Consider the following 27854-nt stretch of genomic DNA (forward strand, 5'->3'; position numbering starts at 1 on the left):
TTATTATTTTTATTTGAAAAAGAATGCATAGCAAATAAACAAGCTGCAGATCAATATCACAGAGAACCTTTTTGATTAAATACCTATGCATGGATCCCCGTCCCTCTCTATCTCCCCTGCATTCTCTTCTTTCCTATGTTTAGAAAACCTCTATCAGAGGTACAGGAGCTGTTCTCCCTGTGCATCAGAATGTGTTGCTCCATGCTTGAATTATGTGTGCCTTAATGGCTTTTAGAAACAGAAGTACTGTAGATTCCCTTCCCTCACACTACATCAGTAGAAGCAGCATGGATAGTCTCCAAGCCATGTTTTCCAGTGCTGGCTATTCTATTTCTACACTGCATTATTGGGAATATGGAAACATCTTCAACACAAATTGCAAAATCAGTTACTGACAGTGGTAAAATGTACAAAAATAATTAAAAGATAAAAACATCTGCAGTATTAACTCAAGCACTAATTTCTCACACATCCTTCTTTTGATGTGCCTTGTGAATGCCATTTTTCTGGCAATGGTAGTTCTATTTTTGTGACTGCTAACACAATCTACACCATCCCATAGAAAGACACTGTTTAATGGCACAGTTTTGATTTTTAACAATACAGTTTTTCACTACTATATTTTTCTTTACATGGTAGTTGGTTTTTAGGCCTGCTAAAGGAACCCTGTGTTGTAAGAGGTGTTTCCACATTTGATGTTCCATAGTGCAGTGTATCATTGCACATAATTCCTAATTCATTAATTGTAATGGCAAACCCCAAAACATAGCGTATAAGTAAAATATAACATTACTTCTCTCTTTACAGTTGGATCCTGAAGCTAGTGTTATTCTAAAAGAACTTCAGGTGAAACTTAGCAATGTTCTGGATGAACTCAGTGTAACATACGCTGCAAGGTAACAAACCTATTTTACAGCAAACCTTAAAGAAATATTCCTGTTTGAAAATCTATCTTGTTGATTAAGTCTGGGTGATTGTTTGGATGTCCTGAGGTACAGCTTGCTTCTGCCCTGATGAAGTGGTGTGCACTTGCGTGTATGTGTTTAGACTCTGAAACATACAGCAGTTACTTCACTGTAAAGAAAACTGAAAATTGTCTGTGGGCATGAACATGTTACAAGGTGAGGCTGATGAGTTTTTTTTCTGCTTTTTGGAAAACAAAAATTGCTGTTTTTTTCTTGTCTGATGCTATGTTAAACTTCTCTCTCTGACCATGTTTATGTTACTTCCTGAGACTGACAGCTTTTTCCTAGTGGCCTGCTTCAGCCAGGGGTGTCTGCCTATGTTTAGCATGCTTCAAGTGGTCACAGAGAATGGCCTTCTTTGGGTCATCAGCTTGCCTGTAGCTCTGCAAGAATTGTCTAATGAGCCTTACTCTCAAAATCTTTCCTTAAACAGAGTGCACGCTGCATCCTTGAATGAATATGGTGCTGTGCCAGCAGTGCTTGTGGTATAAGAAGCTGTAAGGTATTTTTGCTTCAAATTAGAAAGGAATCTTAAGAAAAGAGGGATTAGTGCTGTAGTGGTATTCATTAAGCAAGGTCTGCAGCTGCTTTTTTAATCCATTGATGAACTGGCTGGGTAGACAGTATGCACTTTTTTCTTCTTGCTTAGTTTGTCATATTGTCTTGCTTTATTTTTGCTCCCAGGCCCTGTTTCTCAGATCATTGACAGTGCATGAATATTATTTCTTTCCAGGGCTTCTTTCTGAATGAACCAAGTAGGTTTCTGCAAATAAAACCTAGGAATAGTTTCATCTAGGATATGCTCCAGATAGCTACAACACTCCTCATGGGTCAGTTTATTGCTGGGATTTGTGAGGTTAACAATGTTAGAAAGATAGGTAATGACAAGAAAAGCCAATGTACTATTTTGGCTTTTATTGGAGGGATGAGTCAGAACAATTTACATGAGCAGCTTCAATAGCAACTTCATGTTGATTTTATCTAGGGCTTTGAAGTGTGTAGGCAAGTACACATCCAAATGTACTTCGAGAAGTTTCCAATTTTTCCAGCGTTTTCACATGGAAATTTGCATTCTCTTTTTATGATTAGACATGTAGCTGGAACAGCTCACTGCCTAATTGTAACATTTCTCTCATAGTAAATTCTCTTTCACTTTTTTCAAGTTAATCTCTGCCATTTATCTTTTCACATTAATAGGCCTGGCATATTTATGGCCTCCATTTTGCATTTCTGTTCATAAATAATCCTTAAACCAATTCAATTCATCATGAATCAATCCATAAACCAAACTACCATGTGTGCTGAGCCTTATTCTGCCTCTGAACTATTGACTCTGATTAAGTGCTGTTCGGAATTGTTTAAATATATTGACTGAAGACTGTGTCACATCAATGACACTAGAAGACTGTCAGACACGTTGCTCAACCAGATCAATTAAGAAATGGAACAGTTTTCAGAAAAGTTGAACAAATACAGCTTGTAGAGGAAGAATTTGTTCCTGCTCACCTTGAAGTAGAAAAGATTCCTTCCAGGAGGAAGAGTCTAACTGCTTCTCAGGGGCTTGGGGTTTTTTTGCAGAAGAATATTTTAAACAGTTCAAATATTTTAGCTCTGTCTAAAGAGGTACACAAGCTTCTGATGGCGCTGACTCTGTGTGAAACTCAGGAATGGTCAAATTGAGCTAAATGGGGCAAAATCAGTAGCAGTTTTCTATCTGACCTCAAGGAAAAGAGGAGAGTTTGGTTCATATTAACCATCAAGAGAAAAGTAATTTATAGTCGGCTGTTTCTATTGCCCTTTCACACAAAAATAAAATCTTGGGAAGTTGTTGCTAGTTGATAGTCAGTCATAGCCTAAACTACAGGTTCTGGTACCCCTATTGCTTCCAGAAAATAATTACTTGGCACCCCTATAGGATCATGAAAAGCGCAGTGACGGAACAGAAACAAAGGGGGAAAAAATCAAAACAGTACATGAATTAGTTCTATAAACTGTAATCCTTAGGGAGGCGTTATTTTTGGTCTGTAGCACCTGCAGTATCTTGCATTTGTGAACTTTCCATCACTGCAGAGATTTAAATCTTGTTGAAGACCCTGATGCAAAATGGTAAATGTTGTTTTCTGTCACAGAATTCCTTCATTTTCTTTTCTTTTTTTTTCCCCATCCTGTAGTTTCCAATTGATTATTGAAGATTGCATAAGACAAATGAGCAATGAACTGAATCAGATGAGGGGAAATGGGAATGCAGCAGCCAATAAGAACAGTGCGGCCATTGATGCTGAGATTGTGCTTCGGCCTCTCATGGATTTCCTGGACAAAACGTGAGTGTGGCAGTCCAGGAACAGGACACTAAAGTCAGGCATAGTTGGTTTTACCCTGAAGCATCATTAAGACCTAAAAACACACTGTAGTATTTTTAATATTTGTAGTATTTGCATGTGTACAGAATACTATGCTTAACCTGCTTGTATATTTTGCCTGGATTCCTGGCCTGGAAAAAATTTTAGCTGCTTTATCTATGTGTGTCAGCCTTTTATTTTTAGCAATGTACCTAGTCCCATGTGTTAAGTAACAAGAGGGGTATGTGTTGCTTTCAAGCGGTATGATTTTAAATTTTAATTGTCCTTGAGTTAAAACATTTACTCCTTTGCACAAGTCTTGAAGAAAAGCCAAAAGTGTTTATACACTTACATAGGCTGTCCTAAGCTCATTTAAAAAACTATGAGCTGACTTTTGCCTGTCAGGTGCAATTCCAAATTGCCATTTCTCAAGGTTGACTTCATAGCTTCTTAGAGATTTAGTTGAATAATGACATAATGGAAACAAAAATGGGTTTTAAATTACTGTCCGAATAGAAAACATTCCTCACCACAGGCATGTTAAGTGGAATTTTAGCAGATGCTAAACCCATGAACAGAAAATAAAAATGTGAAATAAAAAATAAAAAAAAAAACAAACCCAGACCAAAACTGTCAGGGAATATCACCTTTCTTACAAATACTTTTCTATAAGGACTACAGATATATCATATTAATATGGTTTGGGTTTCAGTTATTTCTTTAATTATCATTTTATTTATTTTCTTAGTAGGAGTAGTAAGAGATGCTAGAAATATGAATTGGCATATTCATGATATGTGTAATGATGTTACAGTAATCTTTTTTTACATGAATAGATGCAATTCTGTAGAATTGCCCACAAATGTATTTGCATGATATTATGATGAAATATTTTTCCTGTGCCTGAAAATGGCAGCACTTTATTCATGATACTACTTAATTATGATGATACATACAAGATGGTTTATGAATATACTCTTAAATAAGAAGTACAAGTATATAGATCCTCTTAGTAACAGATGATATGACTGCACAGACTTGCCAGTATATAGAAATAAATGCTTCCAAAAGATAGCCCTGAATTTGCATTAGCTATCAACTCCAATTCTATGTCACAGTAGAAACACAGGACAAGAGATGTTTGGTTTTTATTTTTAAGACATAAACAAATTATATAACAAAACTTTAAATTAAGGGCTCAGATGTGCTAAATTGTATCATCCATCGAACTGTACAACTCAGCATCATTTTGCATTTTCAATAAATATAATATTGGTAATATATTAAGTAACAATTTGGAAAGTGGAGATTTACATGATTTTTTAATCTGTAAGTGGTTGTACCAAAAATATTCACTGATAATATGCAAAATAGTAATTCATTGAGAAATCCTCATTGGTAGAGAAAAGCTAAACCATAATGTCCATTAATCTGAGCAGATGTGAAGTCTTGATGCTAATTTGGAGACTGGTCTGTGTTTTGTTTCATTCCAGTTTAAGTGTCTCTGCAAAAATCTGTGAGAAGACAGTTCTGAAACGGATTTTAAAAGAGCTCTGGAAGTTAGTCTTGAACAAAATAGAAAAACAAATTGTGCTTCCACCACTGACGGACCAAACTGTAAGTGTCCCAGCAGATTACTGGATCAGCGCTTGCTGTATCACATGTGATTGCTACACTTGACCAGTTGTTGGGTTTTATTAGTGGTAGACTCTATATAAAGTGTCCCTGTTGGCAGGCATGGTGAAGGGTGTATACCTAGTTGCCTTTAATTTGCTAGCTCTATTTGCTTCTGAACACACAATTAAACAAAATCAATGAAAAGTAGGGTACTGTAAGAGAGATGTTTCCCTTTTGTAGCTTTGAATATTACTTTCTGTCTGAGGTAAGAGGCGCAGACATTTGGAACCATGGTTTATTTTTTCATTTTTGGATTTATCTTACCATTGTCACTACTAATAAATAATGACAATTTAAGCTACAGTTCTATATTACATCTTTTGCAATTGAACTATACAGAAGCAATTTTTTTTTTTCTGGAAACTGAAATGTTTTGGAGCAGACAGTCTAATGAAAAATTGTTCTCTATTGTGCTGTGTAAGTGGGACTGACTTTTTTTCCTGAAATCCAGATATTCAGAACTATGTCTTGCTGAACTGCCAAGTAACTGCACTAAGTAATTGTATTTCTTGGAGTAATTGCGATAAAACACGCGAGCATGGAATTATAGTAGGATTCTGTTTGTCTAAGACAAACATATAGGCATTGGCCTTTGGTGACATTCCAGGATTTGGCTATTGTAAAATATTGGTTTAAGTTCATAACACTTTGGTATCTTTTCTTAAAAAAAGAAATGGTTTTGGCTTAACAGTACGCTGTTGTGCTGTGTATGACTCAACTGAGATGCCACTGTAGACAGTGAAGCTTTTTCAGCTTCCTGTGTGCTGAGGAACTTATTTATATTAGCACCTAATATAAATTATAAACCTATAATTATGGACAAATATCTCGTTGACATGCTCTATAAGAACAATCCAGCCTTAGCTTCAAAATTTTAAATACAAGAGACAAGATCACAAGAAACCATCATTATCACCACTAGTATGTGATACTGGAGGGAATTATGCTGCAGGCATTTAACTACTTGGCCTTATCAACTGGATGAAAATACGTCTTGTGTAATTGAAATTTCTATTTAGCTTTGCAAAACAGTGGCTTTGGCTAATGTCCTAGCAGAAAATAAGATCATGTTGACATAAAAAGCAAACACGCTGTAGTGAGTCCGTTTCCTGAATTTTTGATGTGATTACAGGGGCCCCAGATGATATTCAGTGCAGCCAAAGATCTTGGACAACTGTCAAAACTCAAGGTAATGGAGCCAATGGAAACTATGAGTGGCTTGCTATAATGAAAAAAAAATAGTTGAAATATTAGTGACTATTAGGCCATTCCTCATTCTTGTGCTTATTTACAAGAATAAGATTGAATATGGCAGAAACTATTCACAGGTGAGTAATGATTTTACAGTCTCATCGAACCAAATTAAGAAGAAAAGAATGTATACTTCTATGGTAAGTGATCACTAGATAGGTGAAGAAGAGATCATTGCTATGTTGCACAAGTAGGCCTCCTAAGCATTAAACATCATAAAAAATAAATTATAAGATCTTTGTATTTCCTTCTGGAACCAGTTCTTAAAAAAACTCTAAGGTAGGGATACAGGGTTTTTTTTTTTTTTTTCTGTGTATTATTTATGGTGTGTATTGAAATATAGCATGTACCTTTACAATAAACTCATCAGCACTACAGTACTGAAGTCCATACCACACTTGATGGAGAGCTCAGACATTTGATATTGATGTCACTTTGTTTGCCAATCAATTTTTCCATTAGGATTTCAGTTTTGGACAGAAATGTGGTAACTCGTGCTTCTATGAATAATTGCTCGGTTTGCTAGAGGAGTTAAAATATTGCCTAAGTAAATCACAGGATGCTTATTTTAGGCAAAGATTTCACAGGAGTGTAGTCACTTTATAAATCTTTAACTTCTGTTCTAATAGGAAACCCTTTTTTAAAAAAACACAGGGCACTAACAAATGTTAGTTAAACCTGTCAGTTTATTAATAAAATTTTTTCAGTATCATCTAATGTAATTATTTAAAAGTAATACTTCATCTTCTCTCCCCCCTCACCCCCAGAAGAGAGAAATATTATATCCTAGGAAAAGAAATAAAGCTATACAGATGCTCAGTATTAAACATTGGTTCTTTATCCCTTCAATCTATGTTTTCAGGAAACACGTGATTGCTCTAGGTTCTAATTTGTTGTAAAAGAAGTATGAAGTTGAATTAATCCCTGTTAATCATAGAGGCTTGAGGGGCATGTGACAGCTTGCTTTGTTTATTTGTTTTTCAAAAAGGCAACAGTACTGTCTCAAAATAAGCTGCAGTCTTAACTTGCTTTGCAGGACCATGTGATTCGAGAGGAAGCCAGAAGCCTGACCCTGAGGCAGTGTGCAATAATGGAAGTAGCACTAGCAACTATAAAGGTACAGCTTTACATGTTTTTCTGTTCTGTGCTTAAATGACCAAGAGCGTGATGGACATAAACAACAAAATCTAATACAGAATGGTCCCTTAGAATCGTAAAGATCCCTTTAATATGTCAAGAACTATTTGAAACTAAGCTCCTTTTGTACTGACTTGAAAGCAAATGTGTAAGAGTCTGCTTGCAGAAAAGTCAATAAAAAGTATTCTACCAGTTGCAGACAGAATATATTCTGGGAAAGGAATTGGTGGCCAAAGCTTATCTGATTCTTGTGTTCCTTTAACGCTTAGACTTAGTGGAGCTGAAGCAGCTGGGCTAAATCCTTATTATGTTGCAGCATAGCCTCTTTTCTCCCACAAAGGAGACACTGAGCCTGAAAAGTGTGTTTATTCCTCGCTGCACTCTCCTTTAAACGTGTAGGACGCATGTTTTTTTATAGAACACCAGAAAACAAGGCTTTATAATACCATGCATTACTGTGCACGAGCTTAAATTAAAAGTGCAGTTGAATTTTATCAACTTTTTAGTTTTGGTTTCACCACAGAATATACTGTCCCTCCGAAATAATTTGATCTAATTTAAAGATGCTGTTTGTTTATTCTACACATTGGTCCCTTTTCAGTGGAAAAAAAAAATTGTATCCATCACACACCTGTTAAAAACCTCTTCTTATTAGAGAAATTCCCCCCAACCTTACCTGGTGCTAATATCATTACCAGAAATACAAATCAATTTATTGGTAATTGATAAAATAATAACTCTAGGTCTTGATATCTCTGGCAGGATGAAAGCATTAGGCCATAAGCCAGATGAAATGTTCTGGAAACTTTTTCTTTACTTCCACTCATTTTATTGTTATTGCATTATGCTCTGAAATGTAAAAATAAAGAGAGTAACAAAGTCCTTTTTATTTTATTTTTTTAATTAAAAAATTGAGAATTTCATACAATCATCACAGATATGGCTTCTGAAGTCAAAAGAAGCCATTAAGGAATAATATTTAATGTACTTACCTGTCTTTTTCACATTGGCCTGGATCTTTACTTGGTGTAAATAACTTGAAAGCAATACATTTGTAGAATGACAGGATATTTTTATGTCTGCTGCTGAAGAGACAGCACATCAGGAAGGTAAGAAGGTTGCTACTTAAGTATGAAATTTAAGTTAAATATAAGTGGACATATTTATGATCAAGTCTTGTGCAACAAAATAGTGTCTCAAAGGAGAAGAAGGAAGTATCAGAGAGGGCTCCTAATTGCCATTTTTTGTACTTGCAGTGGAATTTACATTTCTTTCAGAAATAAAAATAATATTTGGCGATTACTGATATTGTGAAAACAGAAATGGAACAAAATGCTGAGCTATTGTGTGCTCCCACAGTAAGCCCTGGGGAATCCTTAGTTCAATGTGCGAATCTAATTATTTTCCTTTCAAAACATTTGTTCTAAATAAATAAAAGTTGGGAAAATGTAATTTCTAACCTTGTGGAAAAGGTTAGAAATAGGGAAAATACACTATTAATTCAGTATTCTTATCTCTGTGCAATGCATTCATAAACTGAGCAAAATAACAGTCTCTGGAAAACCTATTTTCAATTGTAAGGCAACAACCTGGCATTAAAATCTGCAACTGGACTGTGTATGTGATATGGCAGGTTATTTATTTTTTCCAAAATATGAAGCAAACAGCCTTGATCATGCAGAAATTGGTCTTAGAAAGTGAATGAAGACAAACTTTGTGAGTTAACTCAAGCAAAAGGGCTGCTATGTCAATTTAGGAATGTAGCTCATAAGTCTAATGATCAAAAGATAGAGGGTTTTGGTAATGCTAGGTAGGTATGGTTTGTTTAAAAGCAAAAGAAATGGCTGCCCAAATAAGAATAAGATAAATGATTTAAAAAAAAAAAAAAAAAAAGAATGATAAAAATAGCGTATGGTATCTGTTCCAAAAGTAAGCAACTGATCACTGATCATTGTAAGGGAAGGACTTGTGGAGAGGAGGTTTGGGTCTGTGCTTGCAGTCTTTCCTCACCCCCCCCCCCCCCAGTTTAATTTTTAGTACCAAAAATTAATTTGCTGAGCAACTTATAATTTACTAGATGATGGTGGTGTTAATGTTTTGAAGAACATAAAGGAATAAATTCTTTCATCTTAAATGCATGTAGTATATCATCAGTCTTAGAGAGCCTTACCAAATTATATTTTTTTAGCTTAATTTGCAATTTATTGTTAGGAGAAGTGGCTTTCTGGCCTGTTATCTCAAACTGAGTTCTCTCAGCTATCTCGTTATCTTGCTCAGAGATAATGTCCATTGATAATATTGTGCTATTTTCCATTTTTATCTTTGCAAGCACTCTAAACGCAGAGGCACTCTACAAAGTGAACCTGCCACCCAATATGACTTGTGTGGCATTTGTCAAGTTTTGGCTGTGACTGCAGCAGCTACAGCATTGATTTCCACATAGTCGACATTATGCACTTACGTCTGCACCTTTCATTTGTCAGTATGCCTTTCAAACCTCTCTTGTCACCTATAAGCCTTGAAACCCCTTAGACCGGAGCATGAGTAGCAGGTGAACTATTTTGAAGCTTGCATCCCTAAAGAACAAGGTATTAGGTGTCCAACTGAATCTGTAAAACCCTGTACACTAATGATTTTTCTATATTTATGATATATTCACGTTACTGGTTTTACATGCTAAATTTAACCTTCATAGGCAAAAGCAAAAGAATATGTAAAAACTCAGGAAAATTAGGATCAGGTGTCCTTGTTTCTTTAAAGATCTGATAGCTCTTGTGGAGCTGCTGCTGCAGATAACATTTTATTAGGAGATAGAACTAATTAAAAAAAAAAAAAAATCACATTAATTGTCACAATACCAGGAAATATTAACAGATTTTAGCATTTGCTTGTAAATTGATTAAGATCCTTAGTGAAATCATGAATACAGTTTTAAGCAATTAACAGAGATTTCTTTGGAACATTGAGTATGAAATAATTCACGTGGGAAGATACAAATTTCATTTAAGTATGCGATGATGAGAAGATAATTTATTCAGAACCTCTTAAATTGACATTAACTGCCCACATAGGATTAAAACAATATAATACTTGTCAGCCCGATGACTTCTAATCCTTTTTTTGCTCCCACGGGTATTTCTTCCTCTGTAACAATCAGTAGACATCAACACAGAAATGTAAACAATGACTTTGCTACGAAACATACATTTATGTTTCATCTCCTGCAAATATCTTGAGGAGCAGAAGGTGACGTGTAGACTAACACACAATGGGTGTGTATGGACTATGGTCTGCTTTGTCACACAGAAGCTTAGGATAAATCATGTAGTATATATGTATGTATGTGAACTCAAATGTATATATTGCATATATTCCTTTGACAACACTCCAAAAATACAGGGACAATAGATTCTACTTAGAGTGCGCACCACTCCCTGTATGGAGTGGACCAATATTGCCTGTCATCAAGTAGTCACAGTGTTTTCCTGAAAAAATATTGCTTGCTTTTACTAGTTAGCCATTACCAGGGGCTTTATACATCAGTCTCAAGACCTAGAACTATAATGTAAATGCTTTGCGAAGTGTTTGAACAGAATACTGGTTTTAAACTTGTGTAGCCAATATATTTATTTTTTTATTTTTTTTTCTTCTTTGTAGTTTAAATGCATTAGTTTATCAACCACTGTTTTTATAAAATTTTAGGGAATAGTCCTCATTTTGGGAGGAAGAAGAATTTGTCCTAATTTTTGTGAACTCAGCTTTGGGATTGGAAACAAAATATAATACTTGCAATAGTTTACATAGTCATCATGGCATCAAAGTGGTAAACATATTTTGTTCCAAATCTAGCTATGCCAGCGGATCAGGAGTCTTCTTTTATTTAGAGTATTTAAGCTAATTTAGCAGGAAACACCACTCGTGTAGTGGTTTACTGCCACATCATTCCTAGGACTGCATAAAGAAAACTACATAAAGTGGCTACAGCTATTCTGCCTTAAAGGAAATACTCTTTTAAAGGGTGAAATGTACACTCTGTCTTCAAGGGCACTACCAACCTTTTCCATCCTCTTCCTTTTACAATTCAGGACCTAATGTGGTCAGACAAGGATGACACACATATTTTTTACATATCCACAGTAAACCAGGTCAAAATTGGAATCAAAAAGATAATCGCTATGGAAATTGCCACAGAATTTCTTATTATTATTTCCCAAAGCATAATCTTAATTTCTGGCATAATCACAATGCAATTCTAATTCAAAACTTCATACTCTAGGATCTTGTCTTTTAAAATTTTAACAAAATTCTCCCTTTCCTCGGAAATAATATATTCTTTACTTGTGCTGTAAACCATGCCTTGCTTTTAGAGAAGTTTTTTATATAAAGAATTAAGACCGATTCCACGTTCCACAACCTAAAAGAACCCTGTAAATATATGTATCAGGTTTTGACATAAAAATACTTGAGATCATGAAGACCAAAATCAAAATTCAGTTTATTTTCTCTCCCACAAGGCTTAGATTTTTACCTTTAGAAAGCAGCTCAGTATTAGAAATTATGACAGTTACCTCAACTGCTATAATTATATATCTAGCTCCACATGCCAGGTGTTATTTTTTAAAGTTGTGTAAAAATTTTACTTAACGTTGTGTGTCAGTAACGAGGCCTCTCTCAGATGATATGTCTCTCTGAATAGCCATATTCGTTTTTCATTTTAGCAATACTTCCATGCTGGAGGCAGTGGGCTGAAAAAGAGTTTCCTGGAAAAGAGCCCGGACCTACAGTCACTGAAATACGCTCTTAGCCTTTACACACAAACTACTGATGCCTTGATAAAGAAGTTTATAGACACTCAGACATCTCAAAGTAAGTGATCTGTAAGAGAGATGTAAGTATGTCAAATTCTATCATCTTAAATGTTTTAAATGACTGGTTGCCAATCACATTTTCCAAACACTGTGGTATTTTAGAGTTTATTGGCACAGATTTGCCCATGTGATGTTATCCCCTATCAATGGCTATTGTCAACTAGTTGAGGTTATCTGTAGGCAGTGCATTTATCAGCTTCTCACTTTACATGACGAATAGGTCCCATAGCTCTATATGAACACTAAACATTAGGATTATTTTTAGGAGCACTCCACACACAACTAGGGTTGTAGGGGCCACACCAGAATGCTTATCATAACTGCAGAAAGCAAGTAAATCTATAGAGTACACTGGCAGTTCTAGATACCTTCAGAGCTGAAGGATATTCATTACTAATCACAAATAACTGCAAAAAAAGCATGTTATATCCCTTAAGGTTTGCTTCTGCAATTAATAATAATAAATTGTGATTCCACGTTACAGAACCCACAGCACTTCTAGGATGGCATCTACATTCAAAAGGAATAGGTTTCTGTAGGCTAAAATACAGTATTATTTTCCCTGTCTAGATTTTTTTTTCCTTTGTGCATTTCAGAATTCAGATTCAAAACCATCCTGCTGAAAGTGTCACATCATTTCTTTTGCCCACTTATCAACATTCAAAATTTGGATACTTTCCCAAAAGCAAACAAAGGCAGAGAACATGTAAGATTACAATATTAGGTGTACTTTGAATCTGGACATCAGCAATGCTGAAGCCACTTTTTCCCGATCAATAATTTTGGTGTAGCGCACCAAAAAAACTGAAACACAACATCCTCTTCATTTAAAATAAGCATATACATCATTAATGATGTGTTTCGGAAGAGGACATTCCATGGTTTCAGTAAGAGGGCAAGAGTTCATGGTTACACTTTCAGCAAAGATTCCTTCTATTTTCAAAAAGAAGCTATTTCTTAGCATTTTTCTTCTTGATCTAGGACAGTGTTTTCATACTTCCCCTACATAAAGGAAGTGGTTTTATGTAGATAATGAGCATTACGTTCCAATTTGAAGGTTTCTTCATTCTAGAAACTGCAAATTTTTGCAGAATATTAGTTTTTGATAGATTTGTTTTGAATGAAGTGTGCATTTCTAAAAATGGCCTGCCATTTACTCTCTTTGGGAAGAAAAACAGTTTGGTGCTCTATAAAGAATTACCCTGCTCCCAGAGAGGAGAACCTGAAAAGTTGGACAGTTGAGCTGGAAATAGTTTGTGTTTACTTCTGAAGTACAGCATGTTACAGTATAAAATTACAGTATAAAAAGCATGAAACATTAGTTTTGCAGCTTGCCCCAAGATTAAGTCCAAGGAATGACTTCCTAGGCAGTTTCCATGTTAGACTGAAGATCTCTGTTAATGATTCATACTTTACAAGTGAAAAAAATTGCTATAGAACTTTAATATATAAGGAATATATTCTTTCCCCTCCCTCTCAAAAAAGATTAACAATATGGATTTAGGCAGAAAATGTTAATTAATAATTAATTTTGCTTTTCCTTATGCATACTTTCATTGAGCTTCAGGATTAAAAATTATCCAGGTTGTAGCCATACACGGAGATCTTCTATAAATCCTGAACCACAAACTTGAATTTCCTGATTTTTATCATGATTTCAGCCTGAGGTCTCTATTCATTCCTGTGCACACATTAGCATGCCTATATTTGCACACTAGTGTTATCAGAAGTTAACCACTGGGAATGAAAGTTAAGGAAAAGTGACTCATAGCTTTTCAACATCCTCATTTTCAACATCAAATGTCTCATTTAAAAGAGCTAAAAACCTAATCTAGTACAACATCCAGCCTCACAACTGTAACTGTCATTAGCATTTAGTTAAAATGACCCTGTTTGCAAGTAAAAAACTTTCTCTGAAGTATAATTAGATTTACATCTGCCCTCATATTCATGCGGGTAGCCAATCCATAATCCATAGACAGTTGGATGTAGTTACACTCAAAGCAATGGAAAGATTGATTTAAATCTAAAGCAAATAGCATATTGAATAATAACTATTATTTAGCCTGGAAGTCACCTTTTAATTGAATTAAGTTATACCCTCACCTTTTAGACTACTTAATTTAAAGGATAACAAAATTAAAAGGAGATTTATGGCTGTGGTTTAGATTAATAATTAATCTAAAGTTATTAAAGTCTTAAATCTTCAGTAATTTCATAAACTACAGCCTGTGTGTGAATGTTTACATTTGGTTACCATTAACACTAATTAGTTTTAGCAAGTTACATAAAAAGACAGCACCTCAAACACTGCAGTGCCCTGAATTTACTCTCATTTATTACCACTAATTTCTCCAAAGTGAATGCCACTGTTGCATCTAAAATGGCTAATTATTGGAAATAGAGAAATTCTTTTTCTTATAAATTTACAGCAGCTTAGTTTTTTATAAACCTCATTAGAGAATGCTGCTGTTATTGTAAGGTACATGACAAGCAATCCATAGTGGCAGGACTGCAATATATTTTTTAGCTTGACTTTAAAGAGTTTGTATAACTTACACACAAAAATCAATACTCATCTAGCAGCTTAGCTCATACTACAATCCGTTCTTGTGTGTTCAAATGACTGCAGAAAACACTGTTAGTTCACATCAATCAGCTGTTTTGTATCGGATTTCTTCATTCTTACTCTGGACAATTGAAAGGTGAAAGGAGAAGAATATATGGAATCAGACTTAAATACTAAACTGATAGTTAACTCAGAAAACAGCAAATATGCTATAGTTTAGGCAAGCAGATAACATCAGAGTAGAGAAAACAAAAATAATTTAGCAGCTCTTTAAGTTGAAAAGATTTTTTTTCTGCTCTTTTGTGTGTCAGAACTGTTGTATTATTAACTGACATATTTTGAAAGCTGTACCTGTAATCTATTATGAACTTTAAGTCCTACAGAGCAGCTCCAGTTCTCTCATAACTTATACCTCAGACAGAATTTAAACTTAAATAATCCCACTTCATCCACTGTAGTTTCACATTGAGGTCACAATCATGTGTTACACAACCTTATTTCATGACAGAAAAAATACAGACCTGCATTATAAGCTTCAGAAACCAACATACACTTGCAAAGAATGTACAGTAAGGAACAACAGAAAACATAAGATCACTGAACAAACTTACAGAATTACAGGTAATAGAAATATTCTACTATATCCTATATCTAAATAAATGCATTCAGAATAGCGCCAGAAAATAATTATTTTAAGAGTTCATATATAAAAACCAGACTGCTGATGAAGTATAAGGTTTTTACAGAACGTTCACTTAAGAGGCTGTCACAATAAAAAATTTCTTTGGTTACTCCTTAAATGAGACAGTAAAGCATCTAAATTAGAAATAAGTTTTTATATTACAGTTTCTCTTAAGTCTTTAAGAAAATGAACACAAACTACCAGTATCTATCAGTTATATGACACCAGTTTTAAAAAATTACTTCTTAACCGTGTCAGTGGAGCATTCACTACATTTATAAAGCTCCAAACTTGAGAGGCTGTACTTGCCTGTATGTTGCCTGGTTAAAACACCAAACAGTATATATGTATATATATACACACACACATATACATATGGATGGATAGATGATGCTAACTGTATACTAACCTCTGAGATCAAAGCTGGCTCATCCATGGTTCCTTCCCAAATGGACATACAAGTGGCTACAGATAATGGAGCAACACAATGCGGTTGTGCAATTGCCAGCCCTCGTCATGTAAAGCATAGTTCACACTAGGCAGAGATGAAGGGGAAGGCATTAACTGGGGTTCCACTCTGACACTCAAATCAGTACTTTCTACTCACACCATAATAGTCTGCTTTTACATTACGTCAACCTCAATACCTTCACACCAAGTGATCCTTAGGATAAATAATTTATCTTTTCTAATCAAATACAAACCTCCTGAATCTTTTCAGTCTTTTCATGGCAACCTGGTGAAAGAATGGTTGCTGAAAGTCAGCTACCAAGTAACTGAATTTGGTTCTCTGAATCCCAAAGTCCAACCCTTATTTTTCTACTGAATTTTGCCTGAATTTCAAATTGCCTCCTTGTCTCATATTTCTTTTCTCTCTGATTATCAACAATTATCAACAGTTATAGATATATAGAGAGATATATATATAAATATCAACAATTATATAAATAGAGAAAGAGAGCAACTTAAAGTAAAGCATATATTGAGGTTTGTGTGGTGGTTATCACTAAAAGCAGGTTTCCCTGCTTGCCTTCCTTTTCTTTAACACATAGAAGAGACCATTTAGCTTACTACATTCAGCTCTTAACAATTCAGCTTTAATTTACATTGTATTAACTAAAAGTGTTAAAACACGCACTCAAGATTTTCCTCTAAAGTATAGAGCCTCATGATCATGTGAAAAATAACTTGATTAGTCACCCTGATCTTCTATGTTCTAATAAATCAGCAGATGAACCCCAGACAAATACATGTATTTTATTGGCATCGTTAATCAAAAGATGACAAATGTTCATCTGGATTAAAACGATTTCATGGCTTGTGTAATTCTGGAGCCTTGGGCACTGTGAAAGCTTGCATATTTGTTTAACTTTTTCATTCTTATGTCCTATATAGAAACAAGGTCAAAGCATAGATCTGGTTTTTAAAGAAATGGTCAGATTTACGCTGAAGAAGCTTGCGAATGGGCTAGGACAGGATTACTACAGTGCAGCGTTGCCAGTTCAGCTGGCTTTACTGCCTGGCTCAGAAAGCTTAGTGAGCTTTTCTAAGTCTCAGGTAATAAAATCATGTCATGCATGATAATTAGTTTGCTGGTAGTTGTTTTTCTTGTAAACTAGATTTCTAATCCTTAGAGAGGTCTTGAAATCCTCAGTCCTAGAAGCCAGAGTTAAAAAAAGTATATGTCTACCTATTGCGAAAAGAGTGGTTTGGGGTCACTCAAAGAATGACCATTAAAGGTATTAGCAAGAGCAGTTTAATGTGATTTGTAAAAGCACGACCAAATAGAATCCAATGCCAAGGTTCACTCTGTTACTTGCAACATGGATGAAGTATACAAAGGAAAATCAAGGTAAAAATCAAGTTAAAACCAATTGATACAGAGTCCGAAGACACAAAGGGTAAGGGAGACCCTCCTGTTGAGTCACGAGGTTCAGAATAGACCCCCTTGCTTTCTAAACTCCTGACAGAGCCTAGGTGCAGCTGGATTTAGTCTTAGTGTCAGACCTGGTCAATAGTTTGTGTCTAATGGAATGTATAAAAAGAAAATCAAGGCAGAATCCAGCTAAAATCATTTGTATAGAGACCAAAGGTGAAAAGATTAAGGGAAATGCTCCCATTGAGTCATGAGATTAAGAGTGGACCCCTTTGCTTTCTAAACTCCCAAAGGAGCTTGGGTGTGGCTGGATCTAGTCTTAATCTCAGACTTGGACAATGATTTCTATCTAAAGGGTTACAAGCATACCAATTCTGCACAGAGGGAATTTTTACACAGGTTTCATCCAATAGAAGTTTGTAGGTTTAAGGTAGATCTTATCGAGTCTACAGAAGTTAGCACAATTGCTATAACGATCTATACACACACACACATACATAAAGACATAGAAAGGTACATGTTAAAAATTCCCTACAAAGTCAGTGAAATATTCACACCTAATGTGTCAGCGTTTTTCAGCAGGTGAGGATCAAGTCCTGAGGAGTGGGGGACTTCAGCCCAGGTTCTGTCTTTTCTGTCTTTTGGTGACAGTCCCGATGGTCCTGTGATTATCTATCACAACGTTGAGGGTTTGCAAGCTCTGAGGGAGATGCTGGGCACCACTCACTGGAGGCTCAGGAGAGCTCCAAGGGCCTCACTTTGGACCACTATTAATAGGGTATAACGTATGCAAAAGTTGAATATAATTGTGTGAATTTATAAAAAAAAAAAAAAATTAAAAAGTAAATTTAAGTAAAGGATTTCTGACAATATATGTTTATGTATTCAATGAATTCTGACATTCAGTGCTTTCAAAGCAAATAACAGATTATTGCTTTGTAATAACTGCAGACAGTATAAAAGCCTTTCAAATACAAACAGGAGTTTTGTTTTCAAACTCCTGAGAACACAAACTGATCACTTCTGGACACTGTGTTGACTGCGTCATAGATACCAGCTTCCAGAAATTGAATATATTCTCTCCTCAGAGGTATGCAAGTAAGTTCTCACATTAGGAGGCGGATATCATACATTTCTGAGTTCTCTGGAACCTGAGCTGAAAAAGATAATGAATCTAGATCCACATCTAGAGAGCAGCTGCTGGTTTTGGTGACAAACTCCAACCCTTATTTTTCTACTGAATTTTGCCTGAATTTCAAATTGCCTCCTTGTCTCATATTTCTTTTCTCTCTGATGCACATAATCTGACAGACAACTGAGATTTCTTTTTATGAATAAAACAAGTTTTGTGAACTTTGCAAAAGCAATGCAAGTTTCTGGAAAGGCGCATGTACACAGTGGAAAGCATAAGAACACCTGCATCTTGTCCTCAAATATTGTGCAAAAAACCTGAGTCCTCCTTACTTTTACATTATGACTGTATAGAATTGGCCCTGGAAGCACCACTAAATCAGAATAAACGCTGCACAGACCATAAACAAATACTTTACAAATCAGTGCTTCTCGAGTTCAATGAAATGAAATGAAAAATTAAATGAAAAAAAAAAAAAGAGGAAGAGAGAAAAGAATAGAAAATAATAGAATGCAACAGAATAGAATACAACAGCAAACAATAGAATACAATAGAAAAGGATATAAAACAATAGCAAAGAATAGAATACAATGGGGAAGAATAGAATACAATTGAAAACAATAGAAAAGACTAGAAAATAATAGTAAAGAATACAATTACAAATAGAATAAAGTAGAAAATAAAAAAGACTAGGCAAACAGTATAGCAAATAGTATAGCAAACAATAAAATACAGTAGCATAAAAAAAGACTAGGAAATAATAGTATAGCAAACAATAGAATACAGTAGACTACAGTAGAAAAAAACACTAGGAAATAGTACAGCAAAGTATAGAATGCAATAGATTACAAGAGAATACAGTAGAATTCAATAGCAAACAATAGAATACAGTAGAAAATAAGATTAGGAAATAATAGTATAGCAAAGTATAGAATACAACAGCAAACAATAGAATACAGTAGAATGCAGTAGCAAAAAGTAGAATACAATAGCAAACAACAGAATACAATAGAATTCAATAGAATACAGTAGAATTCAATAGCAAGCAATAGAATACAGTAGGATTCAACAGAATACAGTAGAATATAGTAGAATACAGGAGAATACAGAATACAGTAGTATATAATAGCAAACAGAACACGGTAGAATACAGTAGTATTCAATAGCAAACAATAGAATACAGTAGAAAATAAGACTAGGAAATAATAGTATAGCAAAGTATAGAATACAATCGCAAACAATAGAATACAGTGGAATGCAGTAGCAAAAAGTAGAATACAATAGCAAACAACAGAATACAGTAGAATTCAATAGCAAACAATAGACTACAGTAGAATACAGTAGAATATAAAAAAGACTAGGAAATAAAGTATAGCAAAACAATAGACTACAATAGAATACAGTAGAATACAATAGCGAACAGTAGAATACAGTAAATACAATAGAATACAGCAGAATACAATAGAAAACAGTAGAATACAGTACCAAACAATAGAATACAGTAGAATTCAGTAGAATTCAACAGAATACAGTAGAATATAGTAGAATACAATAGCAAACAGAACACGGTAGAATACAGTAGAATTCAATAGCAAACAGAATACGGTAGAATTCAATAGCAAGCAGTGGAATACAGTAGAATATAGTAGAATACAGTAAAATACAGGAGAATACAGCAGAATACAATAGCAAACAATACAGCAGAATTCAACAGCAAACACTAGAATACATTAGAACTCAACAGCAAACAATCGAATACAGTAGAATACAGTAAAATATAACAAAAAGACTAGGAAATAATAATATAGCAAACAATAGAATACAGTAGAATACAATACCAAACAATAGAATACAGTAAAATACAATACAGTAGAACACAATAGCAAACAGTAGACTACAGTAGAATACAGAATACAGTGGAAAACAATAGCAAGCAATAGAATACAGTAGAATTCAATAGCGAACAATAGAATACAGTAAAATACAATACAGTAGAATACAATAGCAAACAGTAGACTACAGTAGAATACAGAATACAGTGGAAAACAATAGCAAGCAATAGAATACAGTAGAATTCAATAGCGAACAATAGAATACAGTAAAATACAATACAGTAGAATACAATAGCAAACAGTAGACTACAGTAGAATACAGAATACAGTGGAAAACAATAGCAAGCAATAGAATACAGTAGAATTCAATAGCGAACAATAGAATACAGTAAAATACAATACAGTAGAATACAATAGCAAACAGTAGACTACAGTTAAATACAGAATACAGTGGAATACAATAGCAAGCAATAGAATTCAATAGCAAACAACAGAATACAGTAAAAATTCAACAGAATACACGAATATAGTAGAATACAGTAGAATTCAATAGCAAACAATACAGTAGAATACAGTAGAATTCAATAGCAAACAATAGAATACAGTAGAATATAAAAAAGACTAGGAAATAATAGTACAGCAAACAATATACTACAATAGAATACAGTAGAATACAATAGCAAACAATAGAATACAGTAGAATACAGTAGATTGTAAAAAAACTAGGAAATATAGCAACCAATAGAATACAATAGCAAACAATAGAATACAGTAGAATACAAGAGCAAGCAATAGAATACAGTAGAATACAAGAGCAAGCAATAGAATACAGTAGAATATAAAAAAGACTAGGAAATAATAGCATAGCAAACAATATATTACAGTAGTATACAGTAGAATACAGTAAAATTCAATAGCAAACAATAGAATACAGTAGAATATAAAAAAAAGACTAGAAAATAATAGTATAGCAAACAATATAATACAGTAGAATACAATAGCGAACAATAGAATACAGTAGAATTCAATAGCAATAGAATAGAGTAGAATTCAACAGAATACAGTAGAATACAATAGCAAACTATGGAATACAGTAGAATTCAACAGAATACAATAGCAAACAATAGAATACAGTAGAATACAGTCAAATATAAAAAAGACGAAATAATAGTATAGCAAACAATAGAATACAGTAAAAAAATAGAATACAGTAGAATTCAACAGCAAACAATAGAATACAGTAGGATTCAATAGCAAACAATAGAATACAGTAGAATATAAAAAAAGACTAGAAAATAATAGTATAGCAAACAATATAATACAGTAGAATACAATAGCAAATAATAGAATACAGTAGAATTCAACAGCAAGCAATAGAGTAGAATTCAACAGAATACAGTAGAATACAATAGCAAACTATGGAATACAGTAGAATTCAATACAATAGCAAACAATAGAATACAGTAGAATACAGTCGAATATAAAAAAGACTACAAAATAATAGTATAGCAAACAATAGAATACAGTAAAATAAAATAGAATACAGTAGAATTCAACAGCAAACAATAGAATATAGTAGAATATAAAAAAGACTAGGAAATAATAGTATAGCAAATAATAGAATACAGTAGAATACAATAGAAAAGAGTATAATACAATAGCAAACAATAGAATACAGTAGGAAATTTAAAAGACTATAGTAGTATAGCAAACAACAGTATACAATGGCAAACAGTAGGAGATAGCAGAATACAACTGAATACAATAGAAAATAAAAGACTAGAAAAGAATAGTATAGCAAGGAATAGCAAACAATAGACTACAATAGAATACAATAGAAAATAAAAAATCTAGAAAATAATATAGTATAGCAAACAATAGAATACAATAGCAAACAACAGAATACAATAGAATATAAAAAATAGTATAGCAAGGAATAGCAAAGAATAGAATACAAGAGAAAACAACAGAATACAATAAAAGATAATATAATAAAAAACAATACAATAGAAAATGAAATAGATTATAAAAGAAAACGAGAGTAGAAAAATAAACTAAACGTAAAGAATAGAAATGAATACAAAAGAATACAAAAGAAAAATGTAGAGTAGCAAAGGGTAGAATAGAAAATATAAATTTATAAAAAATGAATACAAAAAAACAAAAATACTAGAATAGAATAGAAAAGAAAAGAAGAAATGAAAATAAAAAAATAGAACAGAAATGAAAAGTAAATAGAAAAAATAGTAAAGAACAGAAAATAAAATATTCTGATGTTTAACACTTTCAGCTTTCAATAACAAGAAGAGCTTCTTCCCCAGCTGAAGAACAATAAAAACATTCCATTATTCTTCTCTTTTGCTACTAGGTGACTCCTGCATAAAAAGAGTCCTTGTTTTGCAAGCATGCCTATACTATCCCTCTCTCTCTGACATACAAGTTGCTACTGTCTTATATTCTTTAGATTGTGAGAAAGAGACCCTCAAGTAAAGCCTCCCCCCGATTCAAGGATTTTACTTTTAACTAAACTACCAGCAGGGAGATATGATGAATACGAAAAGCTCTTAACGCAGTTTCAAAAGAAAGATTTGCTATCGTAAGATAGAACAGGAGATAGTTGATGTTCATAACATGAAATGATATGTTAACCTAGGATTACACAACCATTTTCAAACTGTACTATAGGCAGAGAGCTGATAAAAGACAGGGCTTGTATGGCTGACTTCAGGAACAGATTTTTTTTTCAGTACTAGTTATTTGTGTCTTTTTTGACATCATCAAATTATTGGTTTTTGCACTGCTTGATTTTCAAGGCTGCTACCAAGTTTTGCTGTTCTGAACTGTAAATAGAAGACATTTCTGTACTCAGTACATTCAGTTTATCCTCTGCACTCTGTTTCCCTGTGATTTAGATGGTTCTCTTCTTCTGTTCAGCTTTGCCATTAAAGTTTTTTAATCAGAACAAAAGATTAATGACTTAAAGTTATAGTATGCTCAACTCAAAGTTCATAGCCAAAGATGGTTACATGTGGAATCAAAAGCATCATTCATAAAAAGGTCCACTACAAAAAAAAAAAAAAAAAAACCACCCACAACCAAAAAACAAACAAAAAAAACCCAACACAAACACACACAAACCAAACTGTCACAGTTGAATTCCATGTATTTTGTAACAATTTGAAAAGGTGGAATTTCACAATATCAAAGAACAAGACAGAGTCATGTTCTAGAAGCTCCAGTCTCTACATTCTTTGATTTACTTTACATCATCAAAAAGCCAATGAGAATAACCTATAAATAAATACATACTATATATCATATTGGAGCACTAGCCCGGATAAGCTGCCTTTTGAATTTTAGGTATCTAAAATTTCCAAACACATACTTGCAATAAGATGGGATGTACATGCAAACACAGTTTGACAAAAGCACCAATGTTTGCATTTCTAGATGCAAACACACCTAATGACAGCCAGAATAGAAAGTTCCAGGTTAAAGGGGTTGGGGTTTTTTCCTGAGGCACTTCACAAGACATTTGCAATTGCTAGGTACTTTTGTGGCAAAATCACTTATGAATCTGTAACTGATTCCCACTTAAATGTGAAATCTATGTCAGAAACTTCTGTTTCTGACAGAAAATACCACTCACCTTCTTTCACTGTCTGTTCCTCTTGATGTATTAGAGAGCCAAGTGTGCTAACCTACTAATTACTATTTCAGGTAAAACCAATAATTCTTCCGTGGGTGAGATATCTATACAGGTGGATATCTCTACACATCCTGGAACTGGTGAGCATAAAGTCACTGTAAAAGGTAAGTTTGAAATAGTTAATTTCAAAAAGAAAGCAGTAACAAAGTCCAAAACCCCCACGCACTATATCCTAACACTCCAAGAACGAAACAACAAATGTTAAGTGTTACAGTACTTGTAAAGCTGTAAGTATGCTTTAGGTGATTAGGATCATACTTTTTTCTTCCTCAACATCAGCAGAGGTTATGATTATCCATGTATATACTTGTCCAAGCTTCTCTGCATAGACAGTTAAAATTTATTATACGAAGTTATGGAGTTATAAATTCATATGTGCCAAATTACACTTCTGAATTGCTTGAATGTAATTTAATTTTCAAAAAGCTGCAGCAAAGCTGGGTGGTGAATGATTGCACCAAGACTTTAAAAGTTCCATTTTTAAAAATATGCCTTTATTCTGCACAACTGCAATTACAGAGGAAACCTGGCATCATTTAGATTTGCACAAGCTCTTTTTTTTTTTTTAATTACAGTGAGGGTAGCAGAAAAAAAAAGCTTTGTGTGTAGAGCATTTGTAAAATACATGTTTATATTTGCTACTGTTGTAACGGCAAATAGTCAGACATCCTACCCAGCAGAGAATAGCCAAAGTTCCTCTGAGGCTTGCCAGGTATCGGTATCCTATAAGAAAGCTCTCCAGTCACCTTTCATTGTCTATACAAAGTCATACTGGATAAATAATTGGAGCTCTTCCAATGGAAATTTATTTAACTTTATTTATTTTTTTATAGTTGTAGCAATTAATAATCTAAACTGGCAAACAACAGCTATGTTCCGGCCATTTGTGGAAGTTTGCATACTGGGTCCTAACCTAAGTGACAAGAAAAGAAAACATGGAACCAAGACAAAGAGCAACACTTGGTCTCCAAAATACAATGAAACTTTCCAATTGTAAGTGGTTTTTATCTGTTAATTGCCTATTTATTTCATGCAAATTTTCTTAGAATTTCTCGCAGTGAAACCAGCAAGAACTTAAAAAAACATCCTAAGGCCACTAAACACATCAGAGTCCATAGATATAGACACAACTTCAAAATTATTTAGTAATTGGTACATTTGTTTTATACGAAGATGAGTTACAACCACTAAGTTTTTCATCTTACAAAAGCTGGTTAAAATGTACAGTTCATTTTGATTCAAAGATGTGGTTATGATAGCTGTGGAACTAGTTGAACATTTTAGGTATGTTCTGGGGAAAGTTAACAGTGTTTATTTCAGATATTGAGGGAGTAAAGAATGCTCTATTTCTGTTCAGGTCAGGGGGAATAGAGAATGTATCATCAGTAGCATCTGAAAAGTTAACTGTTTAGAAAGTTTAAAAAGAAATTATATTCTGTTGCAACAAAAATGGAACTACAAAAGTTAAACTACCACTATCGCTTTAATTCTTACAAGCTTTCTAGAGTAGGTTCATTTCTTAGGGGAATTAAACTGAACTCCTTGTGCTAAGTTTATATTTTTAATCCATGCAGCATTCTGAGTAACGAAGATAAGCCAGGAGCCTATGAACTTCACCTCTCAGTGAAAGATTACTGCTTTGCTAGGGAAGATCGCATTATAGGAATGACAGTTATTCAGCTGCAAAATGTAGCAGAGAAAGGTAGCTGTGCATCTTGGTACCCTTTGCTGAGAAACATCTCTGTAGATGAAACTGGGTTAACAATTCTTAGAATACTTTCTCAGAGGACCAATGATGAAGTTGCTAAAGAATTTGTAAGACTTAAATCAGAAACAAGATCTCCTGAAGAAACAGCCTAAAATACCCAAGTAAAGCAAGACTGTCATCGCCAAGAGCATAGATACAATGCTGTTGTCCGAATAGTGCATGCATGAGCTATTCTGTGGGAATGTTTAACTATATTTTCAGTGTTTGCCAGTACTTATGTACTATATATGCAAGGTATGTCAAAAAGATGTATGTCTTTTATACATATTTTGGTCTTTGGTAAAGTAATTGTTCCAATGAAGTGCCAAAACTAAGATTAAGGGTAAAACATTTCATCATATGTTTTTAAATGTTGATTTCACCTCATGACAATTCCTTTATTTTTTAAACATTTGTTAATAATTAGCTTTTTTAATTGATTAATAAGTTGTTAAACTGCTGTGTTGCTTATTCTAAATTAAGTTACCTCCCTTACTATTATTTAAAAAAGATGCACCTAGCTTTCTTCAGACCATCATTTTATGCAAGCCTCATTTTAGGTCTCTTACTGATAACTTTTTCTATCATTACTACAGATGCAGTTACTTATAGAAAGTGTTTGTAATTTTATAATTACCAATATAAAGTAATGATTTTTGCATAAAAACTGAAAAAAAGGATGGAAATATTTTATGCTAATCTTTTTCCAACCTTTCATAAATATCACTGTGAAGAAATGCTGTTAAAGCAAGTTCTCTAGACGCTGTGCTTATCAGAGTTTGTAACTAACTGATGTTTGATATCTTGAGATAACTTTGTTCTTCAAAACTGCCAAGGTAATATCATATTTGTATTAAAAGAGTAAGTCAGTATCTGTAGAAAAAGACTGCTATACAGTACACATGCTTTTAAAAAATCATTTTTTAAATGATTTGGTACTGTACAAGGGTTAGTAGTTTGGAATATGTAATGCTGGTTTGTGGTTTGTTTCTAGAAATTGTTTATGAAAAGATGCTGTTAGCATTTTCACTCAGAGTTAGTGGCATTGCTGTATATACTTAGCTGTAACATCAGTTAAGTGCTTTATTTTTCTGTTTTGTTTTTTTTTTAGAAAAGTTAAACCGTTTGTACTTAGGCAGCATTACTCTGTATTGCACTAAAGCAAACTCCGTGTCCTGTAAATATATTTAGTGAGAAATTGTAAAATAAAGTATGAAGAAACTGCTTTCTAGTTTTGTCATTCAATATTACTGTGTACCTATCGGTTTTATGTGCATGTGAAGGCCATGCAGCGGAGTTATAACAGAGCTTTATAGTGTATCAATTTCCAGCGTCTAGCATCTAGCTCTTTTGCAAGTGTAAGATTTGATATGTCAATGTCCTAAAAAACTGTGATAAATGGGGTTGATATATATATAGAATACCATGTTTGTAATAATACAAAGGCATATTTGCCACTGGCTTTGGTTACAAATGTTTCTAATAACACAGGCTGCAGTTTTCAGCTTTGCTTGGGGGAGGGGACAGGGGATGGGGGAGGGGGGAAACAACAAAAAACCAAGAGGAAGGGAGGACATATGCCAGTCTTTTAAAAATGCAGTACATGACTCCACATAGGTAAACCAGATTCTTTCCAGGGTATCCTTTTGTAAGATATTTAGCTGAGATGTCTTTCAACAGCCTCAATACTCTTGCTTGAATACTAAAAAGTAGATTTGTCCTAAGTATATTTAGACATTTCAAGAAGATCTGCAGAGCCTTTAGAGAGTGAGTTAACAGTGCTTCACTAGGATCATAGCAGGATAGATGAGACCCAAGTCATCTTATTATTGTATATCCTGCTGATAGTTTTGCACTGCAGAATACGTTATGGCAGAGAGAGATTTTTGATGGCTACATTTTTTAACTCTTTATCTTCAGAAAACTATTTATCCCTGTGAAAAGTTAAATCAAAATGTTTGTTAAGTCTCAGGGAATTAAATACATAAAACTATAAGAAAAAGCTAATATTAGCAGACATTCTGAAATCTAAATCAACTTACCTAGAATCATTTTATTTTGTCTGATCCC

General features: G+C 33.8%; 1 protein-coding gene and 1 long non-coding RNA gene across 5 annotated transcripts in view; one reads left to right on the forward strand and one right to left on the reverse strand.

Annotated features, from left to right (window-relative positions):
* The window catches only part of UNC13C (unc-13 homolog C), a 196599-nt gene extending 169590 nt beyond the window's left edge, over window positions 1-27009 (forward strand). For all 4 annotated transcript variants that reach the window (XM_030497645.1, XM_030497643.1, XM_030497644.1 and 1 more), the window contains 9 exons: window positions 808-896; window positions 3137-3286; window positions 4798-4921; window positions 6114-6170; window positions 7269-7349; window positions 12088-12235; window positions 24049-24141; window positions 24871-25030; window positions 25612-27009. In XM_030497645.1, the coding sequence (XP_030353505.1) occupies window positions 808-896; window positions 3137-3286; window positions 4798-4921; window positions 6114-6170; window positions 7269-7349; window positions 12088-12235; window positions 24049-24141; window positions 24871-25030; window positions 25612-25897 (1188 nt within the window). In that variant the 3' untranslated portion in view covers window positions 25898-27009. The remainder of the gene's footprint in view (window positions 1-807; window positions 897-3136; window positions 3287-4797; window positions 4922-6113; window positions 6171-7268; window positions 7350-12087; window positions 12236-24048; window positions 24142-24870; window positions 25031-25611) is intronic.
* On the reverse strand, window positions 58-25825 carry LOC115612845. Its single transcript, XR_003993179.1, has 3 exons — window positions 25815-25825; window positions 17370-17451; window positions 58-67 (listed from the first exon to the last, which is right to left on the reverse strand). It is a non-coding gene; the product is annotated as an uncharacterized LOC115612845 (long non-coding RNA).
* Window positions 27010-27854: the final 845 nt, after the last annotated feature.

The sequence above is a fragment of the Strigops habroptila genome, chromosome 9 (assembly GCF_004027225.2).
Source record: "Strigops habroptila isolate Jane chromosome 9, bStrHab1.2.pri, whole genome shotgun sequence".
NCBI classification, from domain to species: Eukaryota; Metazoa; Chordata; class Aves; order Psittaciformes; family Psittacidae; genus Strigops; species Strigops habroptila.